The following is a 20,410-nucleotide window of genomic DNA, read 5'->3' as shown; positions in this document are numbered from 1 at the left end:
TCTGCTCATCCCGTGAAACGGCACGGTCAAACGACCAGGCCCGGTCCCCTTGCACTTGTGTTTACCCAAATACCGGACTCGCGAAACACTATTGTTGTAGTAATCCGCCGGTGTAAAGTGATGGCCGCAAATACGCAAATCCTGGCGCCGATCGGATAACAACGGTCCAATGCGCTGGAGCCACTCCACTCGTCTGCTGCCTCGCAGAGGGACACGATGTCGCAGCTTGACATATTGCCAGTCGCTAAGTTAGCAGCCCACAATGCAACAAAGGCGAATCATGGTGCTTGTGAAAAAACTGAGACTGACACTGACCGCAGAGCTCTCATCAAAACGAAGCACGTTGTAACACAAGCAAACGACACTTGCTGTGTGCCAGAAGGCTTAAGTGTACTGAGAAATTGATCTTGTGCATTCTCTTTCTGTTACTTTCTTTTTATAGAAACAAATTAACTCACATTCCAACTATTACGAACAACATTTGTTCCCCATAACGTTGGAAAAATTATCGATGACGTGCCCTGGGCAGCCAATCGGATAGCTCGCCCTACTGACGTCAATTGGGTGAATGACGTCAAATGGGTAGGGGCAGCTGAAAATTCAGCCGAGCAGTGTGCTGCGATCGGCATTTTAAAATCTTATAATAAACTCCATGCTTTACATGGAGCACTTTGATGCATCAATTAATGATCAGAAGGGCCTGCTCTAACGACTCAGTGCGTTTGTAGAAAATCGTCAAAATTGTTTCAGTGTCCCTTCTTAGGGGCCCACATACACAGCTTCATGGGTCATCCTTCTTCACTGAGTAGAAAGGCACTGAGCTTTTTCCTGCTGCCAAACACAACAGCAGGCTTGCAGCTCGTGGACACTGGCGTGATTGCCTATTTTAAATTCATGTATCGTCACTACGTCCTGAATTGTTAATGGACTATGGCCACCTGGACTAGCTGGGAGCAACCACACTTCAAGATCATTCTTTTGATGGCCGTGCAGTTTATGTTTGGTATGTGGTCCGAAGTAAGTGCTTCTACGGTGAAGAACTTCTTTAGGAAAGCATGCTTTGTCCGAGGCAGCAGTGACTTATACGAAGCCTGCGAAGCTCCCACCGATGAATTGATGCCTGAGCTTTGGTCCATAGTCGACGAGGGTGCTTCAGGATTTGAAGAGCTTCTCCATATGGATGACACATTAGAAACATCAAAACTTCTAACCGATTAGGCGATTGTCACAAATGTTCTTGCATAGGATAGTGAAAACGACATGGACGGCAATGACGGCATCGATGACACAGTAGGGCAGGCTGCCTCAGCATTGACCTCACAGTAGGCCCTGTGGATGATTCAGTCCCTCCGGAGCATTGTTTTCGCAAGGGACCTTTTGCTGCACTATGTGGAGCACCTGGATGCCTTGGAGAAGGATGTTGGCAAGCTTCGCTTTAAAGCAATCAAGGCCGATGGACATGAGGTTTTCTCATGCAAGCTAGCAAGAAGTATGTGGTGAGATGCTTGTGGTGATCTCACCCCAGTTCGGGATTTCTCAAGCTGGGAGGCTGCCACGGCAACCTTCTCCCATTTTTTAGAAGGCCCCTTTGGGGCCACCGAAGCGATGCCTTGGCGGAGCTCGCTTGTCACTTGCCGTCCGTGACCCCTTTTTACGGTTGTTATAGCAGTGCCATTCTTGAATGCCAACAGCTGCGGCTTGTTACACACAATTGGAGCGCATAGGAAGCAGAGTTAAACAGTCAAACGAGTCAACACAATCAGCAGACGGATGGAGGAAGGGGGTGAGGGGGGGCACTGGCCTCCCTGCCATTATAGTTTCCTCACGACAGCTCTGCCATCCCCCTATTTTGCTTTTTTTCATGCAACCCAATTATAACAATTATTGGTGATGACAATGGAGTTTTCGTGGCACCTGAATATTGTTATAAGTGGGTTTGGCTGTACTGAATATTCGAGAAATTGAATAGTAGATATTTCATTTGCAAATTGAATTATTTGAACCTTCACTATTCGATCTGATTCACTGATATTCGTGTATTCGCACAATGTCCGTTTTATCCGAAGTCCATATTATCTGAAACACCTCACTTCTGAAACTTTGGTCGCGATGTGTAACAATGTTATTGCAAAGAGTGAGTGACGAACATCCGAAGTAAAAAACTTAACAAAAAGAGTCGCAGTTTCACCCGAGAAGCGAAGCATCGACTGCAATAGCAAATTAGTAGACTGCTATGCGAAGTAAGTCAAAGTCAAAGTGCAGTTTATTTGCATCGCCAAAAATTAACAATGGTGCGTAGGCCCGGGCAAAAAGTTAACGCAATCACTTGAGGGACGCCCGAGCCCCCCTGTACAAGGCATACAGCGAAAACGCACAGCGTAAATTACATGGTATTGTTCTGGCTATTTAACAAGGGCAAAAACATCTCGTATATACATGTGTTTGTGAACAAAGCATAAAAACAGAAAAAAACACGACGTAACAGTAAAAAAAAAGAATCACAGGAATTCATTGCAGCAAGATAAAATACACAGGATACATTGCAGCAAGATAAGAAAAAATACATAAACGTGGCTTTCAAAAAGAAGATATTAACGAATTAATGCACTTCTGATGTCAACTAATGAACATGTTTCCGGAATTATACCCCTTGACAATAACTTATTCAAAACAGTGGGCAGTGCGCAGGGTGTGTCGGAGCATCTGTTGCCCGTACATTGTACGGGAGAAGGGAATGTGCCAGATTTCTTTCTTACGAAAGGAGTATTCTGAAAGATTTTGTCTGAGGCAGGGTAATTCAAGAAAACTAAGCTGGTTATTTTGGATACATCACTTATATTTTAATGCTAAGTAATAATCGTACACGGTATTAATCGGCGATATTTGGTAATGAGCAAACAGTTCCCAAGTGTGAGCTAGGTAGTCTACGTTTGCAATGTAGCGTACAGCTTTCTTTTGAAGCATATATATTTTATTACTGTTTGTTTTAGTGGTGGTACTCCAAACCAATTAACAATAATTTAGGTGGGATACAAAAAGCGCATTGTAAGTAATTAATTTTATATGTTCAGGCACAAATGCTGAAATTTTGCGAGAATTCTGGTGCACTTTGCCAGTTTACTCAGAATGAACTGAACTTCAGTGTCCCAGCTCATCGTCTTCTTAAAAATTACTCCTAAAATCTTGACAGTGTCTACAAACTGTACCTGTGAATTGTCTATGTGTAGATCGGGTTGAGTGGGAAACTGCCTTGTACTGAATAGAACAGCTCTAGTATTTTTTTTTTGTGTGTGTTTATGAGTAGTGAGTTTGCTTCAGTCCAATCCTTAAGTTTATCCATAGCATTGTTAATAACGGAAACCAGAGATTGTATGGAACTACCTTTGAAAAATAAACTTGCATCGTCAGCATAAATTACAAATTTCGGCTAGCTATCAGTGAAAACAAAGTCATTTTGATATAAAATGAAAAGTAGAGGTCCTAAAATACTACCCTGTGGGACACCAGCAGTAATAGTTTGAAATGGAGATATATGTGGCCCTGTTTTAACGCATTGTACACGATGACATAGGTACAATTTCAATAGCTGAAGTGCAGTGCCACGTATGCCATAAAGGTCTAATTTTTAAGTATGGTATTATGATTTAAGGGGATTGAAAGGCTTCGAGAAATCTGTAAAGATGCCGATGCACAATTCTTTATTTTCAAAAGCATTAAGAATAATTTCTTTTTGTGACAATAAAGCTGATTCGGTAGATTTACCTCGGAAAAAAGCCATGTTGTGCCGTTGATAACGATTTAAACCTATTGCAAAATTTCGTTAACCGTTGTTCAATAATTTTCTCCACACCTTTCGAAAAAAGCAGTAAAATAGAAATCTGTCGATAACTTGACATGCTATGTTTATCACCGCTTTTATGTAATACTATTACCTTAGATTTCTGCATCTGCTTTGGAAAGGACCCGCTAGATAAGGCAAGGTTATAAATATAAGTTAATACTGATGCTATTAGAGTGAGGACAAATTTTGCAGGTGTGATTTGAAAGCCATCTATATCACAAGACCTGTTGTTCTTAAACGAAGTAAAAATACTGCACACTTCAGTGTCATCCATAGGTTCCAAAAGTATACTATTGCTATTCCGTCGTATAGTGTTGCAAGCAAAACCTGAACTCAGACCGGTATTCATAGCATCTTTGAAAAACGTACTAAACTTCTCTACAAGTGCCATACCCTCAATATGTTCACCTTCAAACCAAAGCTCTGTAACTCCTGACGTAGACTGTGCTCGGTTTAATAATTTATTAACTTTTTTCCAAACTTGTGCGCTACCGTCACAGAACTCCTTGTCAAACTCATTGTGCAGAAAGTTCCTTTTTTCGTTTTTGAGAAAAGACGTTACTTTATTGCGGTATTGTTTAAACTTGGCTAGATCACCAAGGGACTTGGTTCTCATAAATTTCTTGTATAACTGGTTTTTCTTTTTAATCATTCTACGGCAATCTCGGTTTATCCATGGCTTACGACTTTTAGTGGACATTTTTACTGTTTTCTCAGGGAAATGATCATGGTATACGCGTTTAAAGCAGGTGATGAATGCCTCATACGCCGCATCTACAGTCTCAGAAGAAAAGACGTCATCCCAGTTTTTATTTGAAAGAGTAGAAAAAGACGCGAGGGCATCTGGAGTAATACTTTGCTCAGTATTCTGCGCTGATAAGTTGTGTTGTTTATTTGTGGCACATTTCGGGAGCACATAAATGGGATAATGAGCGCAGATAGAACTGTGTAATACACCTGAAAGTAAGCTACTAGTATTTACGTTAGAGATAAATACATCAATAAGTGTGGTTGTCTGCATCGTAACGCGTGTAGCCGTCTGAGTCAGTATGCAATTACCACTTGATTCCACAGTTAGTAAAAGAGCTTCCTGCGCAGAAGATCGTTTCAGGAGATCAATGTTAAAGTCTCCCCCAAGAATTAAATTGAACTTGTTGTTGCTTACGTAGCTGAAGCGGCAGTCTAGAAATTCAATAAAGGTATTTATGTCGGCATCAGGGGGTCGGTATGCTACGGAATAAATATAATTGTGTGATAACAAAGTTAAACATTCAACTTCGTTGCATATAAACGAGATTCCGAAAGAACTTCACAGTCGAACATATTTTTAGCCAAGATAGCAAGCCCACCCCCCATCCTACGGGATAAGGAGTGGGCTCTGATATCCGTCCGGCTTGTAAATTTCTTCGCCACAGGTATACCATGTTTCAGTGAACATGATAGCATCGAACTGGAAACTATACTCCTCTAGAAATACTGATAACTCATCTTCTTTGTGTCTCGCCAAATGAATGTTAAAGTGTAGGCAAGAAAAGCACACATCGGAGTTGATTTGAATTATGTTGCTGACATCTCGCGGTGACACGTTCATCATTCAAGATAGACTGCTCGGGCTCGCGAAAACCCGAATAGTTTACACAATCTTTTCTACGTCATGCGTGCTATGGATGTGCAAGACAGGAGATTTTTCCTCTTTTCGCGCATAGACCTTGCCACCACATGTCCAAGCAAAGCGCCAGCTTTTCGCCTTTTTTTGCGTGATTGCCATTCTGAGCAACTGTTTCATAGTAGGGCAAAGGTGCTCGTTGATGAACACAGGTTCGCTAAACCTATGGCCAAAGTCACGCATCGAAAGTTTCAGATTTCTTGCCTTCCCGAGCACATTCTCATGTTTAGATTGACATTTGAACTGAACAACAATGTTAGGAGCAACATTTGAGTTTTTCGCTGGAACACGGTGGCAGACGTCAGTATCTGACTCCGAAATGGGCTCACCAACAATTCTACCAATCTGACTCAGGGTGTCAGGAATGCTTTCACCCTGAGTGAAAAGCAAACCCTTCACCTCGAGGTTACATGTTCTGGAGTACTGCTCGGAGGCAGTGATGCATTGCTCAAGCTGAAATGCTTGCTTTTGAAGGGCTCCGCAGTCCAAAACAAGTTTTTGGTTTGTCTTTATGAGAGATTTGTTTTCTTGCACAAGCTCGTCACGCTCCAAAGTAAGGAGGGCATGTTGCATTAATAAGGTAGGTAGAGCAAACTAGGGTTGAAATACCGTATTTGCTTGCATAATCATCGCACTCACGTAATGATCGCACCCCTGAATTTTGTCGTCAAAATTAAATTCTTTTCTTTCCCGTGTAATGATCGCACCCTGAACTTGTTGCAGCGATATGTCGTGTGCCAAGTCTAGCTTATGAGGTTGCACTTACCATCTGTCAAATGCTGTCGAATGCTACGTGAATGACTGTTCAAGACATACCAAGCGGTCTGAATGCACCAAACATTCTTAAGCAGATGCCCCATTTCATTCCTTTCATCACTTTCCGCACTTCCATGAAAAGAAAAGCTACAACCAAACTTGCCTTTGCTTTATTATTTGTAAGCTTTATAATGGTTGGGGTCAACAACAATAAAAAAGGTGCCTTTCGATTCTTCTCTTCTGCACTCATGGGCACACAACGAATCGTTAGCAGCAACGATATAGCCACGTTTACACTGATACGTTAGAAGTGTACCCTATTTATACGCTGACGCTTGTAACACAGCTAAGATATTCGCCCACCCTTAGTGGAAACCTGCCGTATTAGGATAGTAGTGAAGACAAATGCCGCAGTTTCCGGAGCATTCCCGCCATGTGTTTCTATGTCACTGGCAGCTAAGGGCACCCATCTCTGTTTCTGTCCCCTCAAAGGGGACCTAGCTATGTTATTGTCACAAGCTTTTGCAGATATTAACGATATTATTCATTACTGATATGGAAGAAACTGTTTCAATGCGCGTAATGTACTCATGAGAAGAAAAAAAATTGTGTTTGGCACGTTCGGCTTGCTCTGCCGGCCGCCATTTTCGTTTTTGTGTCCCGCACTGTTAAATAGTGGCAGCCGCCTGTTTGTTGACCTGTTGTCATCCTGCAGCAAATGCGGGATGAAAAAAAAAATTTTTTTCTTTTCGCAGGAAATTTAACCCACGTAATGATCACACCCTGAATTTGCGTCAAATTTTTTTCGACAAAAAAGTGCAATCATTATGCGAGTAAATACAGTATGGTCCATTATATCCGAAAGTCTGTTGTATGCGGGTCCGTTGTAATGAGTGTAGACTGTATTAGTGCATGCAAATATGGTATGTTTTACACCAGCATTGTGCTTGTTCACCATGAATCACCGTGAGGAAAGCCATGACAGTGCTGAGATTTGTTGGATACGCCATGCAATTTTAAGGCTTTCATGAGTTGGGATTGCTTGCATATCGTAGCACATAGTTCAGATTATTTTTTCACGTTCAGCCAAATTCTGCATCCGGTTAACTTTCAGAGTACAGCACTGTTACTGGGAGTATTAAAAGCAGAAGTTATGTGTCAGATTTGCTTGTGGAAGACAACCTGCGGCAGTGTTGAATGAATTTCTTAGCATTAAGATAAAGTTACAAATTGATTTATCAGACATAAAATAGACCCCCAAAATATTAATAATTGGGCATTTAAAAAAAGATGTCTACAGTCAAGTCTCGATATAACGAATCATGCAGGACTGCCGAAAATCATTTGTTGTTTTGAAATATCATTGTTATAAAAAACTTGTCGTTATAAGTCAGTGGACAAACCTAGGAATGAAAATGACATACCTTGTCAGTAGATGCGTGTCCAGACAAGCATACTCTCAAATAAAAATGTTTCACTAACTTCAAAGCTGCATTATTTGAAGAAATCAGTGATTTTCTTCTGGCGCGTCCAGCACACACGACCGATTAGGAATGCGTCTACATCTTCCACTTTGCACAATACCTCATCTGGTACATCATTGCACCGAGCGATGAAAGTGCAGACTTTGTTCGTGTGCAATAAAACATCAATGCTCGACACAATCTCATTTTCTGTGTTTGGTGACCCACAGTCGTCTTCCTTCGGGTCATCATCACAGCAAAAAGTCCGTTTTATATGCCTGATTTTGACAGAAATTGCCACTAATTTTAGCCAATACTCCGTTGTAGCGCGGTCCGTTAAAAGCCAACTTCGTTGCATTAATAAATTCGGTAGAACAAACTTAGGCTGAAATATGATCTGTTATATCCGAAAGTCTGTTGTATGCGGGTCTCTTATAACAAGTGTAGACTATATGTCTGATATTTCTTGATAATGAGCATTTTGCATTTGGGTGATGCACTGTTTGCTGTGTACTTTGCATTGTGATACTATATAGGTGTAAAGGATGTTCACAAACGGCATGGGGGCTGAGAGGTAATTTCGCCCCAGACTTGTCGGAGGTCGCCATTTTCGGGCTTCGCCGAGAGTAAAACCAGCCGGGCGCTTCGGTAATGAGTCGGGAGGCGCTCTTTGGCGGCAGATAGCCCGCGTCGCCAGCTCGGGACATCTTAACCTGTCGCGCGTGCAGTCTGGAAATGTAGGAAAGGGTGTGACGTTGGGGGGCCCTTTGCCCCGGAAGCGTGGACGGAGGCGCCTTGCCTGGGACGGATCACGGGCAAGGCGTCATTAGGGCGTCAATGGGCATGCCTGGGGTACAAAGGGGCAACTTAAAGCCAGAGGGATCGGTGACCCGATGTGTGGTCTCTTGAAAGGCAGGCTGGTACCCGAGACAAATCCATCTGTGCACTTATCTTTATGGGCCCGCTGGAGGAGACGAACCATACTCAAGACGGCATGGTGAATCGGTGGGTGCACTTCGGCAGGGGTGCCCTTTGCGGCACGCAGTGCGCGATGGTTTTAATTAAGGTGTGAGGACGGGGCGACGCAGATGGTCGTTCCCTGTAAGTGTTCTTCAAAGTGTCAGGAGGCTTTTCCATACATGTCGCGGAGACAAAACGGTTGGGATGTTGTTCGTTTATTTGTTGTTTGGTGGTTCCTTTCTCTCCCTCTATCTCTCTGAATGTTCCGAGGAACGCAGGGAGAGGGTGAGAGAGAGTGTGTCCAATGAGTGACAGCCCAGTTGACCCAATCAGGTCACTGGGGTGTCATGATTTGCCGTGAGGGGATTCGGGAGGAGCAACTAAAGGGTTAAAACCTGGCTTCCGACCTCTCACGGGGGTTCCGGGCGCAGGAAAGGTGCTCTGCACTTTCGGCTCTGCCAAGTTAAGGCGCCAGTTCCAGTGTAACCAAAGGGTCTGACGTACGAAAGGTGTTATACACTATTGGCTATGTCGAGTTGATACGTCAGACTTACTGTAAATAGCTGTCGATGTAAATGTTGTGTACATAAAGTCTTTTCTCTAAGTGCAAACGTCTATGGCGTCCCATCTCTGATGGAAGAGGAGAAACAACGACAGCTGAAGAAAAGTTTCTCTACCAAGTAAGCTGGTTACGCCAGCTTGGAGCACTCTGTGCTACGAGAGTAGGAAGGAAGAGGTAGAAAACTTACTGTAGGTTACATGTCACACTTCAAGTCATCCACGCAAGTTTACTTTGCCTCGATGGCAGCTTGGGTCATATTGCAGGAGTTCAGTTTGTGCCTTTCTCCTAAGCCCACGTATGATAGGAAATGGCAACAGTGCCACGAGTGCATGTGATGGAAATGTTGAGCCCAAAATTGTGTTAATGATGATGGCAGTCAAGGGCTTATACACACAACAACTTGGCTATAATCTGCCACACATTAAGCTACAAAAAACTACTCAAACATGGAACTACAGTTTTGAGTTCGAAATAGCCGGGCGCACCTAAGCATCTACAACTGTCCTGCTCGCCCAGAGGATCGTCATCATGGTTGCCGTTGCAGATTCGCCACTGGTCAGTCAAAGGTGTGCAGCCACTCTTGAACTACTCAAGCTAATTGAAGAGTGGCTGTAACGTTGCTGTCTGCTTTAGTGGCTGTTGGCACGCACCGGTACCTGAGACGAGGCAGCAGGAGAGGCGGACAGCAAGTGGCAGCTTTCAATTGGCAAGTCAGCCACCCATATGCCAGAAACAACAGGCTGGTAGCACATTGGTCTGTCAGGTCTGCAGGCAGGCTACAGGACACGAGGCTGCTATGAAATCTTTCCACCAGGTCCACAGGGCGAAGAGCTGTACCAGGCCGCTGATACATTGGCGACGAGCTGTACCAGGCCTCTATGACAGCAGTCTGCTGGTATGTCGGCCAACACAGCAAGCAGGACGTTAAAGGCCATGAACTACGTAACCACTGGACAGCTAGCTGTCATTCCAGGACTGATGCCTCCTCTCTCATGCAACATACATGTCTCTCTCATGGCACGTACTGGCGTTCTTTCTGCGGCCACACATTCAGCATCATCACAGTGCAGCACCATGACAGCTGGCATCCTCACTCTTGCAAAACATTTGCTGACTCATCATGTTTAAAGACGATGTCTGGAAGCCCAGCACAAAATGCAGGACATCACCCGTATGACCAGCCAGCCTTAGATTCCTGCATATGTTCATTCTCTACTTCATGACTGTGCCATTTCAACTTGGTGAGCTTTGTTGAGAGCTTTGCTGCCATAGGTGACATGTCAGAAACCAAGAGTTTTGGGTTGTGATGCCAAGTTGACCAATATCTTTTTGCTGTTTGACTTTCACTTTCACTTGAATACCTTAAAGACCCCGCTAGCGGGTATTACCTAAGGGGTGGGTTTACAAAAAATGAAAACATTAAATGATGTGCACTTTGTTACAATGTGTGGCGTGAGGTAACTTAGGCAGATGAACTGGTAATGGCTGCAATATCATAAGCAAGGCCTTTCGAGCCTTTGGCTGTGCAAGGAAAAAAAAGATGCAAAAGTGACAGTACATGTGTGAGGACTGATTATATTTGAAGAATCACCTGTACGATGGGATATCTGCATGGGTGGCAAAGTACAGTAGAAACTCTTTCATATGTTTTGGGAAACAAATGTGACAAAAAACGTACTAGCCGGGAGAACGTACGATCCGAAGTAACTGAAAAAATTTGACAGACTCAACTATTGTTGACAACTAATGCGAAGCGTTGCGCGGATGGTTTCGGCACAAGACGCCGACGCGCATCAAGCCGGTGGTGCTCCGGCGGCTCGAGACGCGTTTTGTTGTTTTCCTCTTGCGTGGTGTTTAGGAGGGCAATGGGAAATCGAAACAAAATTGAGCTGGTGGGCGACGCCGGATCCGGGCGAAGCGAAATTCGATGGCCACATTGCGCAGCCTGCGGCAGGGAATGACAGCATGTTTGGATTATCGCCTACTAAAAGCGTGCGGTACGCTATCAATGGCACTACGCACCACGCGCTGTAAAAGAGATAGGTGAAGATGGCTTATCGCAATAGGTTTGGCGGTGATAGCTGTGAAGGCACAGTGCAATGACACGGGCGGAGATTTGCTGGTACCGGAATAAGAAACTGTGTGCGCCGTCATTTTCACGTGAAACGAGGGGCTATATACTATTCTCGACGGCGCGTGCTTCGCGCATTTTCTTGTTCAGATGGGGTCTAACAGCCGGAAAACATATACCATCGCAGTCTGCAGCAGGGAACAGCAGAGCGTGTTTCAGTTGTCACCTATTAAAAGCGTGCGCTATGTGTCCGACGGCAACACATGCTGTGAAACAAATCTATAGACGAAGATGCTTATTGCAATAGGATTGGCGGTGATAGCTGTGAATGCCACGTGCGACGACCCCGGAGAAGATTTGCTGGTACTGAAATGAGAAAATGAGTGCTCGCCAGCATTTTCATGTGATACGGGTGGGCAAATATTGTGGTGAAGCTGCCATGGCGGGCAGCTATATACTGTTCTTGATCGCGCATGCCTCGCACATTTTCTTGTTTACATGGGATCTAGTGGCTGGAAAATGTATCATGCGGTTGCAGTTTTGCAACGCACTGAACGTTGCTGCCAAAAAATTTTGTTTTTTGGGAACGTATGAACTGGTAAAAATGAACATAACTAATTGGGCCATTTTTTGAGTTCTCGATTGCGAATGTTGGCTCCGGGAGAACGTATGTAATGGGAATGTGTCGACAAGGTTCTGCTGTATATGGTGCACGATTGAGTAAACTGTTATAAAATTTATGAAATAATGAGCTAGCAATGAAACAACGACGGGAAAGAGTTTGCACACCAGAATCTGCATTTGAAGAAGTTACACTGATATTATATAAGAAAGCAGGTTGAATAAACTGGATGGCATGATTCTGAAAGGTGCCGAGGGCGTTGTTGAGGTAGATTTGGTGAGGGTTCCAAATGGCTGATGCATATTCTAGCTTTGGTCATATTAGTGTCTTGTAAGCTACTAGTAGTTCCACGTGCTGTGGAGCATTTTGTAAAGGATGACTTAAAAACCGGAACAATTTGTTAGCCGATGAGATCACATTAGTCACATCTACACACTAGTTGAGATCGCTTGCAACGGTAACACCGAAGTACTTAAAATCGGTAACTGTCTCAATGGGCACCCTAGAAATGTCATATGTGAAGACCAAGAGTTTACAATGGCGAGAAAATGATCATTGCATCATGACCAGGAATTAGGAACATTGCCAAACAGCGCCTCTAGCGGCCGCCCCTGCAAACGTGCACGTTTTTTATGGGAGGATGTCGTTTTTCGCACATAACTAATCATAGAACCCATGTCTCAATATATTCGTGTGGAAACAGCCTCTAAGTGCCTAGCCCGACATCACATGCAAGCGGTACCATTACTTACGGACGAAAATCCGTATCAAATGTTTGAGTTAGGGGAGTCTATGGAAACGATCAAATTTTGGAGGCGTGTTTTGGCCAGTAAAAAGCTATTTGCGATGAAACTGTTGCATCGATTGGTATATTCTTGGGGATTTGTCAACTTCAATGATTTGGCTTTCAGCTGGTTGCAGCATCAGTTCTTAAAATGGCAAAAAAGTCTATCCAAAATCACAGTTTTCATAACAAGGTTGCGGAATTTATTGTGGTAGATATATAAACCTGGTTTTTGCCTGCAGCAGTGCAACGAAGCAATAGCCAAGTGCTCTGAACTGCAACAGATCAAAATCACTGATTCCACGAGCTCGAGTTAGCTGGTTTGGAGCTGGCTGTGCCTTCCTTTTTTTATCACTTTTTCGCTGCTTAGTCGGGCAGATTTCTGCCAGATGGCATATTACGAAATGCAAGTCATTTAGTTACGGTTCTTGTTTTGTTGTTTTTTACCTACACCAACCTTTTCATACAAAAATGTAACTGGCTGGTTTCGCAAACATGCAAACGTGCTTCCAAACTTCTTTTGCAGTTTAGGTGTAATGTATATTAGACAATAAACTAAGATAATGTGTTCTTTCATTCTTAAGGCGAATATTTATGAAGATATTACTAAGAAACATTTCTTTCCTCTGGAGCTATGTCATGGCGAACTTGTGCATGTGCTACTCTTGTGCTGCTTGAAATGTACCAGAAAAAAAGAATTTGCATCCAGCGTGCACAATTAAAAGACACGAAAGTAGGGAAATTGCCAACAGCAGCAGATGTAGTATTCGTACAAAGGAATATAGTTGAAGTTATTTGACGGAGTACATTCACATTATATCAAAGCAGGGTTCTTGCTGACCTGATCTTGGGTGTAAATTAAGGCTGTCTGAATTATTGCGCAAGTTTGTCAGCATATTAGAAACCGGTACATCAAAACCTAAAAATTCTATCCTCAGTGTGTGTGCATGTGTCTTATCATATGAACCATTCCCATATAGCTTTACGAAATTTCAGAAATACTAAAGGTCTTCATATCCTTTTACCACCACACATGCAAAGCAGTATTGGAAATTATGCGGAAAGGCACAGGGACATGTTAATGTAGCCTGTCACGTAAAAAGAGAGAACAATTCCAACTGCAGATCTCTCTTGAGTTAAGCCTGTAAAGTTGTGCAAAAAGGCCTTGTCCTCAGCTACAATCACCACAGTTGCTATGGCGTTCTTCTGTTCAGTTCTTGACTCACTCTATTGCTGAGTCAGCTCAAAGCATCATGATATAATTACTAGTGCAATTCTTCTGTAATTCTGTGAGAATATTCTTCTGCCCTAAATTTGACGTGTTTGAACAAGTGAAGAAACATGAGAAAGGACCGTAAGGGTTTGCTAGGAATGTTCCCTTATTATAATCGTTTATGACCCACATCAACACGGTTGTTTTGTTATGACCACGCCAGCACCCACTGAGCACCATTTATCATTTTCTCTGCTGCTTGTAAATAAAATCTAAAAGTGTAATTCGTTGTGCATGAGTAGCACAACAGCAGTTGAGCCTTTCATGTGGCCCCACTAAGCCACACATTCCCTCTTCTGCCATGGTGCCACAAAACATATCACTTTCGCCCTAGAATTAAAAAAAACAAAAAAATTGTCACGCAACTGACTACGCAAGGCACTTTGTGTGTATTCGTGGGCTTCTTTCACGCTCAGAAAAACACCTTTATGTAGCACGTATTGAGCAAGAGAAAGCTGTATCGGGAGTTTTTCATATTGTTCTACAATTTTCTCATTAACACTTCTCATTATTTGAGAAGTTGATTAATTTAGACTAATTATTTAATTAGGCAGAATGCAAAATATAATCTGAGTATCTCCAAGCGACGGCAAACAACATTAACTTGGTTCTGTCCAGCTACAGGGCATTTGCATATTTTTAAAGTTTGGCTAAAGTTACGTGGGGCACCCTGTGTGTTACAAATAGCAGGGTGCCTAGTACAGATGCTTGGGAGACACCTGATGTTACAGGAAGAAAATCAAAAGTACTGTTATTGATATGTACTTACCATGTGTGATTAGAAAGAAAGTGTTCAATCCATGATAAAACTACAGGTTGCAAATTTAACTGTGAGAATTCTTGAATGGCACCTTGAAGTCCAACAGAATACACCACTGACAAAGGCAACAGCTGATGTGATAACCGGAATGGCAGCAACTGAATGACTGCAAGAATCCAGAGCTCTGGCATAGTGTATACAAATAATGTCTGAAAAATTAAGCTTGACACCAAACAGTGGCCAAAACATTAGTCACTATTATTGTACATTGATTTTATGTGCGAAGCACTTGATGGTGCTGTGAAGCTTGAATTGAGCAGGACGAAAAAAAAGTTATGTGGATCTCATGGCACTGTGGGAATCGATGTTACCGAATCTTTGTAAGCTGTTTGCTTTGATTGACTTTAATTAGCGATGATTTTGGCAGCGATTGTGTAATTTCTTCAACATTTAGTCCAATACAAGAGTGGTGAGTTCATATTAAGCGTTACTTTGTGAGCACCACTGCTGTTTGTCTGTGTAGTCTGGGTGTCCTCGATGCTGAGTGCATGCTTTGGAGCCATTTTTGTGGTGCGTGTTTTCGTGCCTTTTCTGCATACGTGGCCAGCACGCTGTTGGGATGCTAGCTCCAAGTGCTCTCTTGAGGCTGTGTACGATTGTAATGTATACACTATAACAGCCCAGCATGCGACCTCCACAGCCCAGCACCTGTATTTTTTGTCGCATAAGAAAAGAAGCACAGCACGTGCCGTATGCACTAACTGTGAAACGCTGCCATGGCGGCGTGAGCAAGACCACAGCGGCAGCAGCAGTGACTGGAACATCAGGAGAAGAGGCAAAAAAAGCTTCGCTTTAAAATATGGCGTCCAACAAATTAGTTTCTGTAAACAGACAGACTGCACAGGAAGTGTCTAGACCTGAGCTTTATTCCTGACTTATTGAGTTCATGATAGGTGCTTGCCAAATATAGCTTCCATTGAACTATGCTTTTATATCTCATGCCTATTTCCACTTTGTGCTTGAATGTACACAAAAAATCCTGATGATAAATGAAATTGTGGTGCTTTCAGATCATGACGAAGGGGCCCCCTCAGCCCACGCACCCAAGCTACAGGGCAAGCTTGCTGACCGTTTGCTTGCTCAAGGCCTCCTCACCAAAGAGCAACTTTTAGAACTCCAGCGTGAGTGGCAGCGTGGCAGCCCAAGGGATCGCCGCAACAAGAAGCCAAAATAACATGCACAGACACAACTAGTACATAGTGCCCCAGGTTTTGCAGAAGCCTTCTGTATTCAACATGGTCATTGTGTTTGTAGGGTTTGTTGCATAAATGTGGGAACTGTGCCAAAGTTTCCAGTCCAGGAAGGCAAAAAACGAACAAGTTGAACAAGAGCCATGCTCTGTGTACAGGCAGGACCATATTTAGCGGAAAGAAGTGAGGACGTGGCTTGAGCTCTGTGTCATGCCAGATGCTGGTGCCACATACGTGGATGGCAGTCAGTGTATTGCATAGTCATGAAGTGTGCCATGATATGGCACCCGATGCATCTAAATAATTGTGTGCAGTGTGCGATGTTGACATTTGCTCACTGGCAACAAATAAGCTCCTGCTCTTGGCACACACAAATTTTTCTACTCACCAAGCCACACATTGGCCGGCGCAGTAGAAGAAATTGTGCTGAAGGCAGCTCCCACTGTGCTCTTTACTGTCAGTTACGTCTGTCTTGGCACACAGCAAGAGTCAAGCACTCACATTTTCCCACAATGTTTGTCTCCCCTGTACTGTCCATTTGGCACTTGCTGTGTTGTCAGATTTGCTGCATTGGAACAGTACTGCGAGGTTCTTTCATGGTGTTAGCACTTGTTAGCTAGAATGACCCAGAGTTCTGTTCCTTGCAGCTTTAATGCACATTGCTTCCAAGCACTGGCCTTTCAGTGCTGACAAAGTTCTGTGTGGAAGTGTCATTAAAAGTGCTACCCGCATGAATTGCCAGTGCAGTCTTGCATAAGTGTTCATTGCGTTTAGGAGCGGCTCTTCCACTTTTGGCAGCTGTGTCAGATAGAGCCTGGTTCAGTATTGCATTGTCAAGGTGCATATGTGGAGTTCTGGCAGAACAGACAACATTGTGATACCTGTCTAAAAAGCGTTCACGTGTCAAAGGCAATGCTATTCTTACTGCCACCGTATTCACCCGAATCTAACGTTCACCTTTATTCTGAGAAAATTGGTCAGAAAATCGCCTGCGTGTTACAATCGGATATAAAACCAAAACTGTGTTTGCAGCATTGGCAACAGCCTACTATCAGAGCCATCAGACGCAGCGTCATCGCTCTCACAAAATAGCGGCTAAGCACTTTTTCATGAAGATTGCTGTGGTTGTGTGGATTCATTTTATGCTCGACTACGATTTGGAGTGGTGTTCTCGGTCAATCACTTTCGGGGATACTATCAGTTTGATGAGATTTTGTGTGACTCGCTACCGGATGCGTCAGCATATACGGCTGCCAGCATTTCTGCCGCTGTGTCAAGCTTGCTATTACAGTGAATCTGTTTATCTGACAGACCTGAATGAAGGAGCCATATGCATGGTCTCATAGGGGGTTATCTGGGCTGGCTAAAGTCTGTAGAGTGAACAAAAAAGATAATGAATGATAGTAACGTACAGAATAAAAGAAGGACATGTGATTTCATCATGCACCACACCTGCGCAGTGGGGGTGTCGTCTGCTGTCGTCTGTCTGCCCTCAATATAACGGCGCAGCAGTTGTGGCGGGAAAACATGGGGATGTGCGTCACGGTAGCCGCCACGGTATGTAAGAACCGGATTGTGCATTGCAGAGGTAGACCATTGCAACAGTTGCAACTCCAACAAAAACGGGGGAAATGGAAAGACCACATATTGTGCGCACGGCCGAAGAACAAGCCGAGTATGAGGAGAGGCATCGACAGCAGAGACACAACTATAACCAACGACTTCGTGCCCATGTGAAAATGGAGAATACGGCCAGTGACTTTGCCTCTGAAGAATGTCAGCAAGAGCTTAATTGTCAGCGCCAAGTGCAAGCTACCGATGAAGATTGCGCATTGGAGGCCGCTCGTAAGCGTCAGGCTAGGTCGTTTGAGTCTACGTCCAAGCGGCAGAAGCGCGAGTTGCCACCTCCTTCTTGTTTCACCGTGGCGAATTACAAATTCAAGAGAATGTGCCTGGACGTGGAAGTCTTACGTGCGTAAAATCATGTGAAAGTGTTAATAGTATCTTTAAAATTGATCGCTTGGGAATACCGCCCCTTATGCTTGGTACCTGTTGCCAATGAAGTGCAAATGGTGATGACGGCATGCCGCTTTCATTATAAAAGCTAATGAAAAGAACATTCATTCTGTGTAGATAACTTTTGCTTTTATAAATTTGTTAAATATGTTAAATTCAGGTGCACTTTTATTTTCTTACTTTAAACCCGTGAAAGTTGGGTGCACATTATAATTGGGTAAATACAGTTATTGCTCCTGCCAAAACCTCCCAAGAAATTTTATCCCAACTTATCAGAACATTCACCTCAATTTTTTTTCTTATTTGAGTGCATTGAATTCAGGGCTGTTACATGGTAAACCAGTTCTCTGGGAATCTGCAACTTGTAGGAAACTTTATGAAAGGGAAAAATTGTCACCGGCCTGAGCGTAGCACAAAGCTGTGAAGGAGGCTAGCCTGTGCTTCGAGTTGTCAATTTCGCCTTGCTCTGAAATTGTCCTGGTTAGCTCAGATAATATAAAGCAATCACTCAATAAGGGCATTGGTTCCATGTTCAATCCCAAGCCAGGATGAATTTTTCTTCAGCTGTGAGGCTTTCTTTCTGAGAAACTTGTATTGGGTTTTCTTTGTAGCTTTGTGCTATTCTCTGGTGGATGTTCCTTTTTCTTTTTAGGGCTGTTGCAGCTACATGTGCATTTTGCCTACAAAACAAGGTCTTTCTGGCCTAATTTTAGGAGAGCTGTCTTTGAATAAAATTAGGCCAAAGAAATTCCTTGCTTAAAGTGTTGTAAATTGTGTTCCGTGTCTATGATTTTTGCTTTCCGTGTGCATGTTAATGACAGTCGCTGTGTTGTAGCTGCGTAGTTCAGGCACAAAGTGTCTGGACACAAGGGGGAAACCATGCACTGAGAGGGTTGTGCAGTGGTGTACTTCACAGATTATTATACTCTTCTCGCATGAGCAAATTTAATGTCAGTTTGAGTGGGTGCACTTCACTGTTTGTGTCATTCACAGGCTGTTAGACAGAAATGTTTAATGACATTTTCTGTAGAAGGCACTCGCTGGCAAAATGCCCTTACTCAATCTTACACAAATGTGTCTGTGAGAATGAAGTACAGTGAAACCTCGTTAAACCGTAGTTGGCCAGAGCTCGGAAAAAGTACATACTAAACGGTAGTACTGCTTAACCGAAAATAGCATGAGATCGCCCACTTACCTGCCAAAAACGGAACTCTGAGAGAGTGTGATGTAAGGGGAAAAAAACATGCACTATTTATTTACTTCGCGCAACAAACATGTTATTTTCGTTTGATGCCGTGGCAGCCTAGCAGCGACGACAGTGGCCTCAAACTTGCTGAAGCTGTGAGCCAGCTTTTCAGCCAGCCCTCTCTTCTCGGCAAACGCTCGCATGGCAGATTCCTCGTTGGCGTTGCACATTCTCTGTGCACAGGTGCGGTAGTGCTGCAGAAGTTGCGGGTCACCTTTTCATTGCGGGGTGCTGTTCTCATTGCGACGATTGCGTTCATGAGGCTGACCTAACACGCAGCTTCTGCCACTGTCGTGCCTGAATCGCCCTGCTGTCGCTTTCCGTGTCGTCCTTATCACTGTCGCTAGGCGACACTTCGGCAACAACTAAGGCAACGATGGCGAAAACTTGAACCTCGTAGCTGGCATCTCTTCGCGGTCGCAGCAGCGCTGCCGAGCAACTTCGCATTCCAAATTTCACGCACCATAGTCAACAGTAGACTCATGTCACGTGCCAGCGCTGAGTTTTCGTGTCACGTTCGATAGCACGAACGATGTCTAATTTTTCTTCTATGCAGAGCACCAGGCGTCTTTTTTATTCGAGTTTCGGCATGACGCGAGTTCTTGCTTGCACGATGCCACAATGCTCTCTGGCACGGCGCCGAATGATGTTGATGAGGCTTCACGCGCATACACACAGGGCGCTTGGAGGCCATTGTGCTGATCTCTGAGGCTTGTTGTTCTGCCGGGCTGCCCGATGGAGACGACGCACCGCTGTGTTTGCACGACGAAAAGTGGAAACACTACGTGTTAACTGATACGTACGCAATAAGCTTGTACGGTTTATGCGGATACGAAACACATTATGTTCAATGGCCGCTGAGTCGGGGATTTGACTTTCCCACTTATAAAACAAAACTACTGTTTAAGCGGGTAATGTTTAACGAGGTTTTACTGTATTGTGTACACCCCAGAAACGTGGTAAAATAAAACCCCATTAGCTTGTGTCTGCATAAGCACAGTAAACCCTGTTAACACAGAGCTGCAAAAAGCGGAAAACATTTTAAGATAAGCAAAATCACCAAAATAGAAGCCTGCTGGTCGTGCATAGACCACATGGAGCATTTTCAAAATGCCACCAGTAATACACTTAATCACTTTT

General features: G+C 43.7%; 1 protein-coding gene across 1 annotated transcript in view; it reads left to right on the top strand.

Moving 5' to 3' along the window:
- Suv3 (Suv3 helicase) overlaps nt 1-18,795 on the top strand; it is a 63,276-nt gene extending 44,481 nt beyond the window's left edge. Inside the window, exon 14 of the mRNA XM_050193356.2 lies at nt 15,829-18,795. Within this exon, the coding sequence (XP_050049313.1) occupies nt 15,829-15,992 (164 nt within the window). The 3' untranslated portion in view covers nt 15,993-18,795. The remainder of the gene's footprint in view (nt 1-15,828) is intronic.
- The last annotated feature ends 1,615 nt before the right edge of the window (nt 18,796-20,410 follow it).

The sequence above is a fragment of the Dermacentor andersoni genome, chromosome 1, assembly GCF_023375885.2.
Source record: "Dermacentor andersoni chromosome 1, qqDerAnde1_hic_scaffold, whole genome shotgun sequence".
NCBI classification, from domain to species: domain Eukaryota; kingdom Metazoa; phylum Arthropoda; class Arachnida; order Ixodida; family Ixodidae; genus Dermacentor; species Dermacentor andersoni.
The sequence above is the reverse complement of the archived record's forward strand: the minus strand, read 5'-3'. Positions and strand labels throughout refer to the sequence as shown.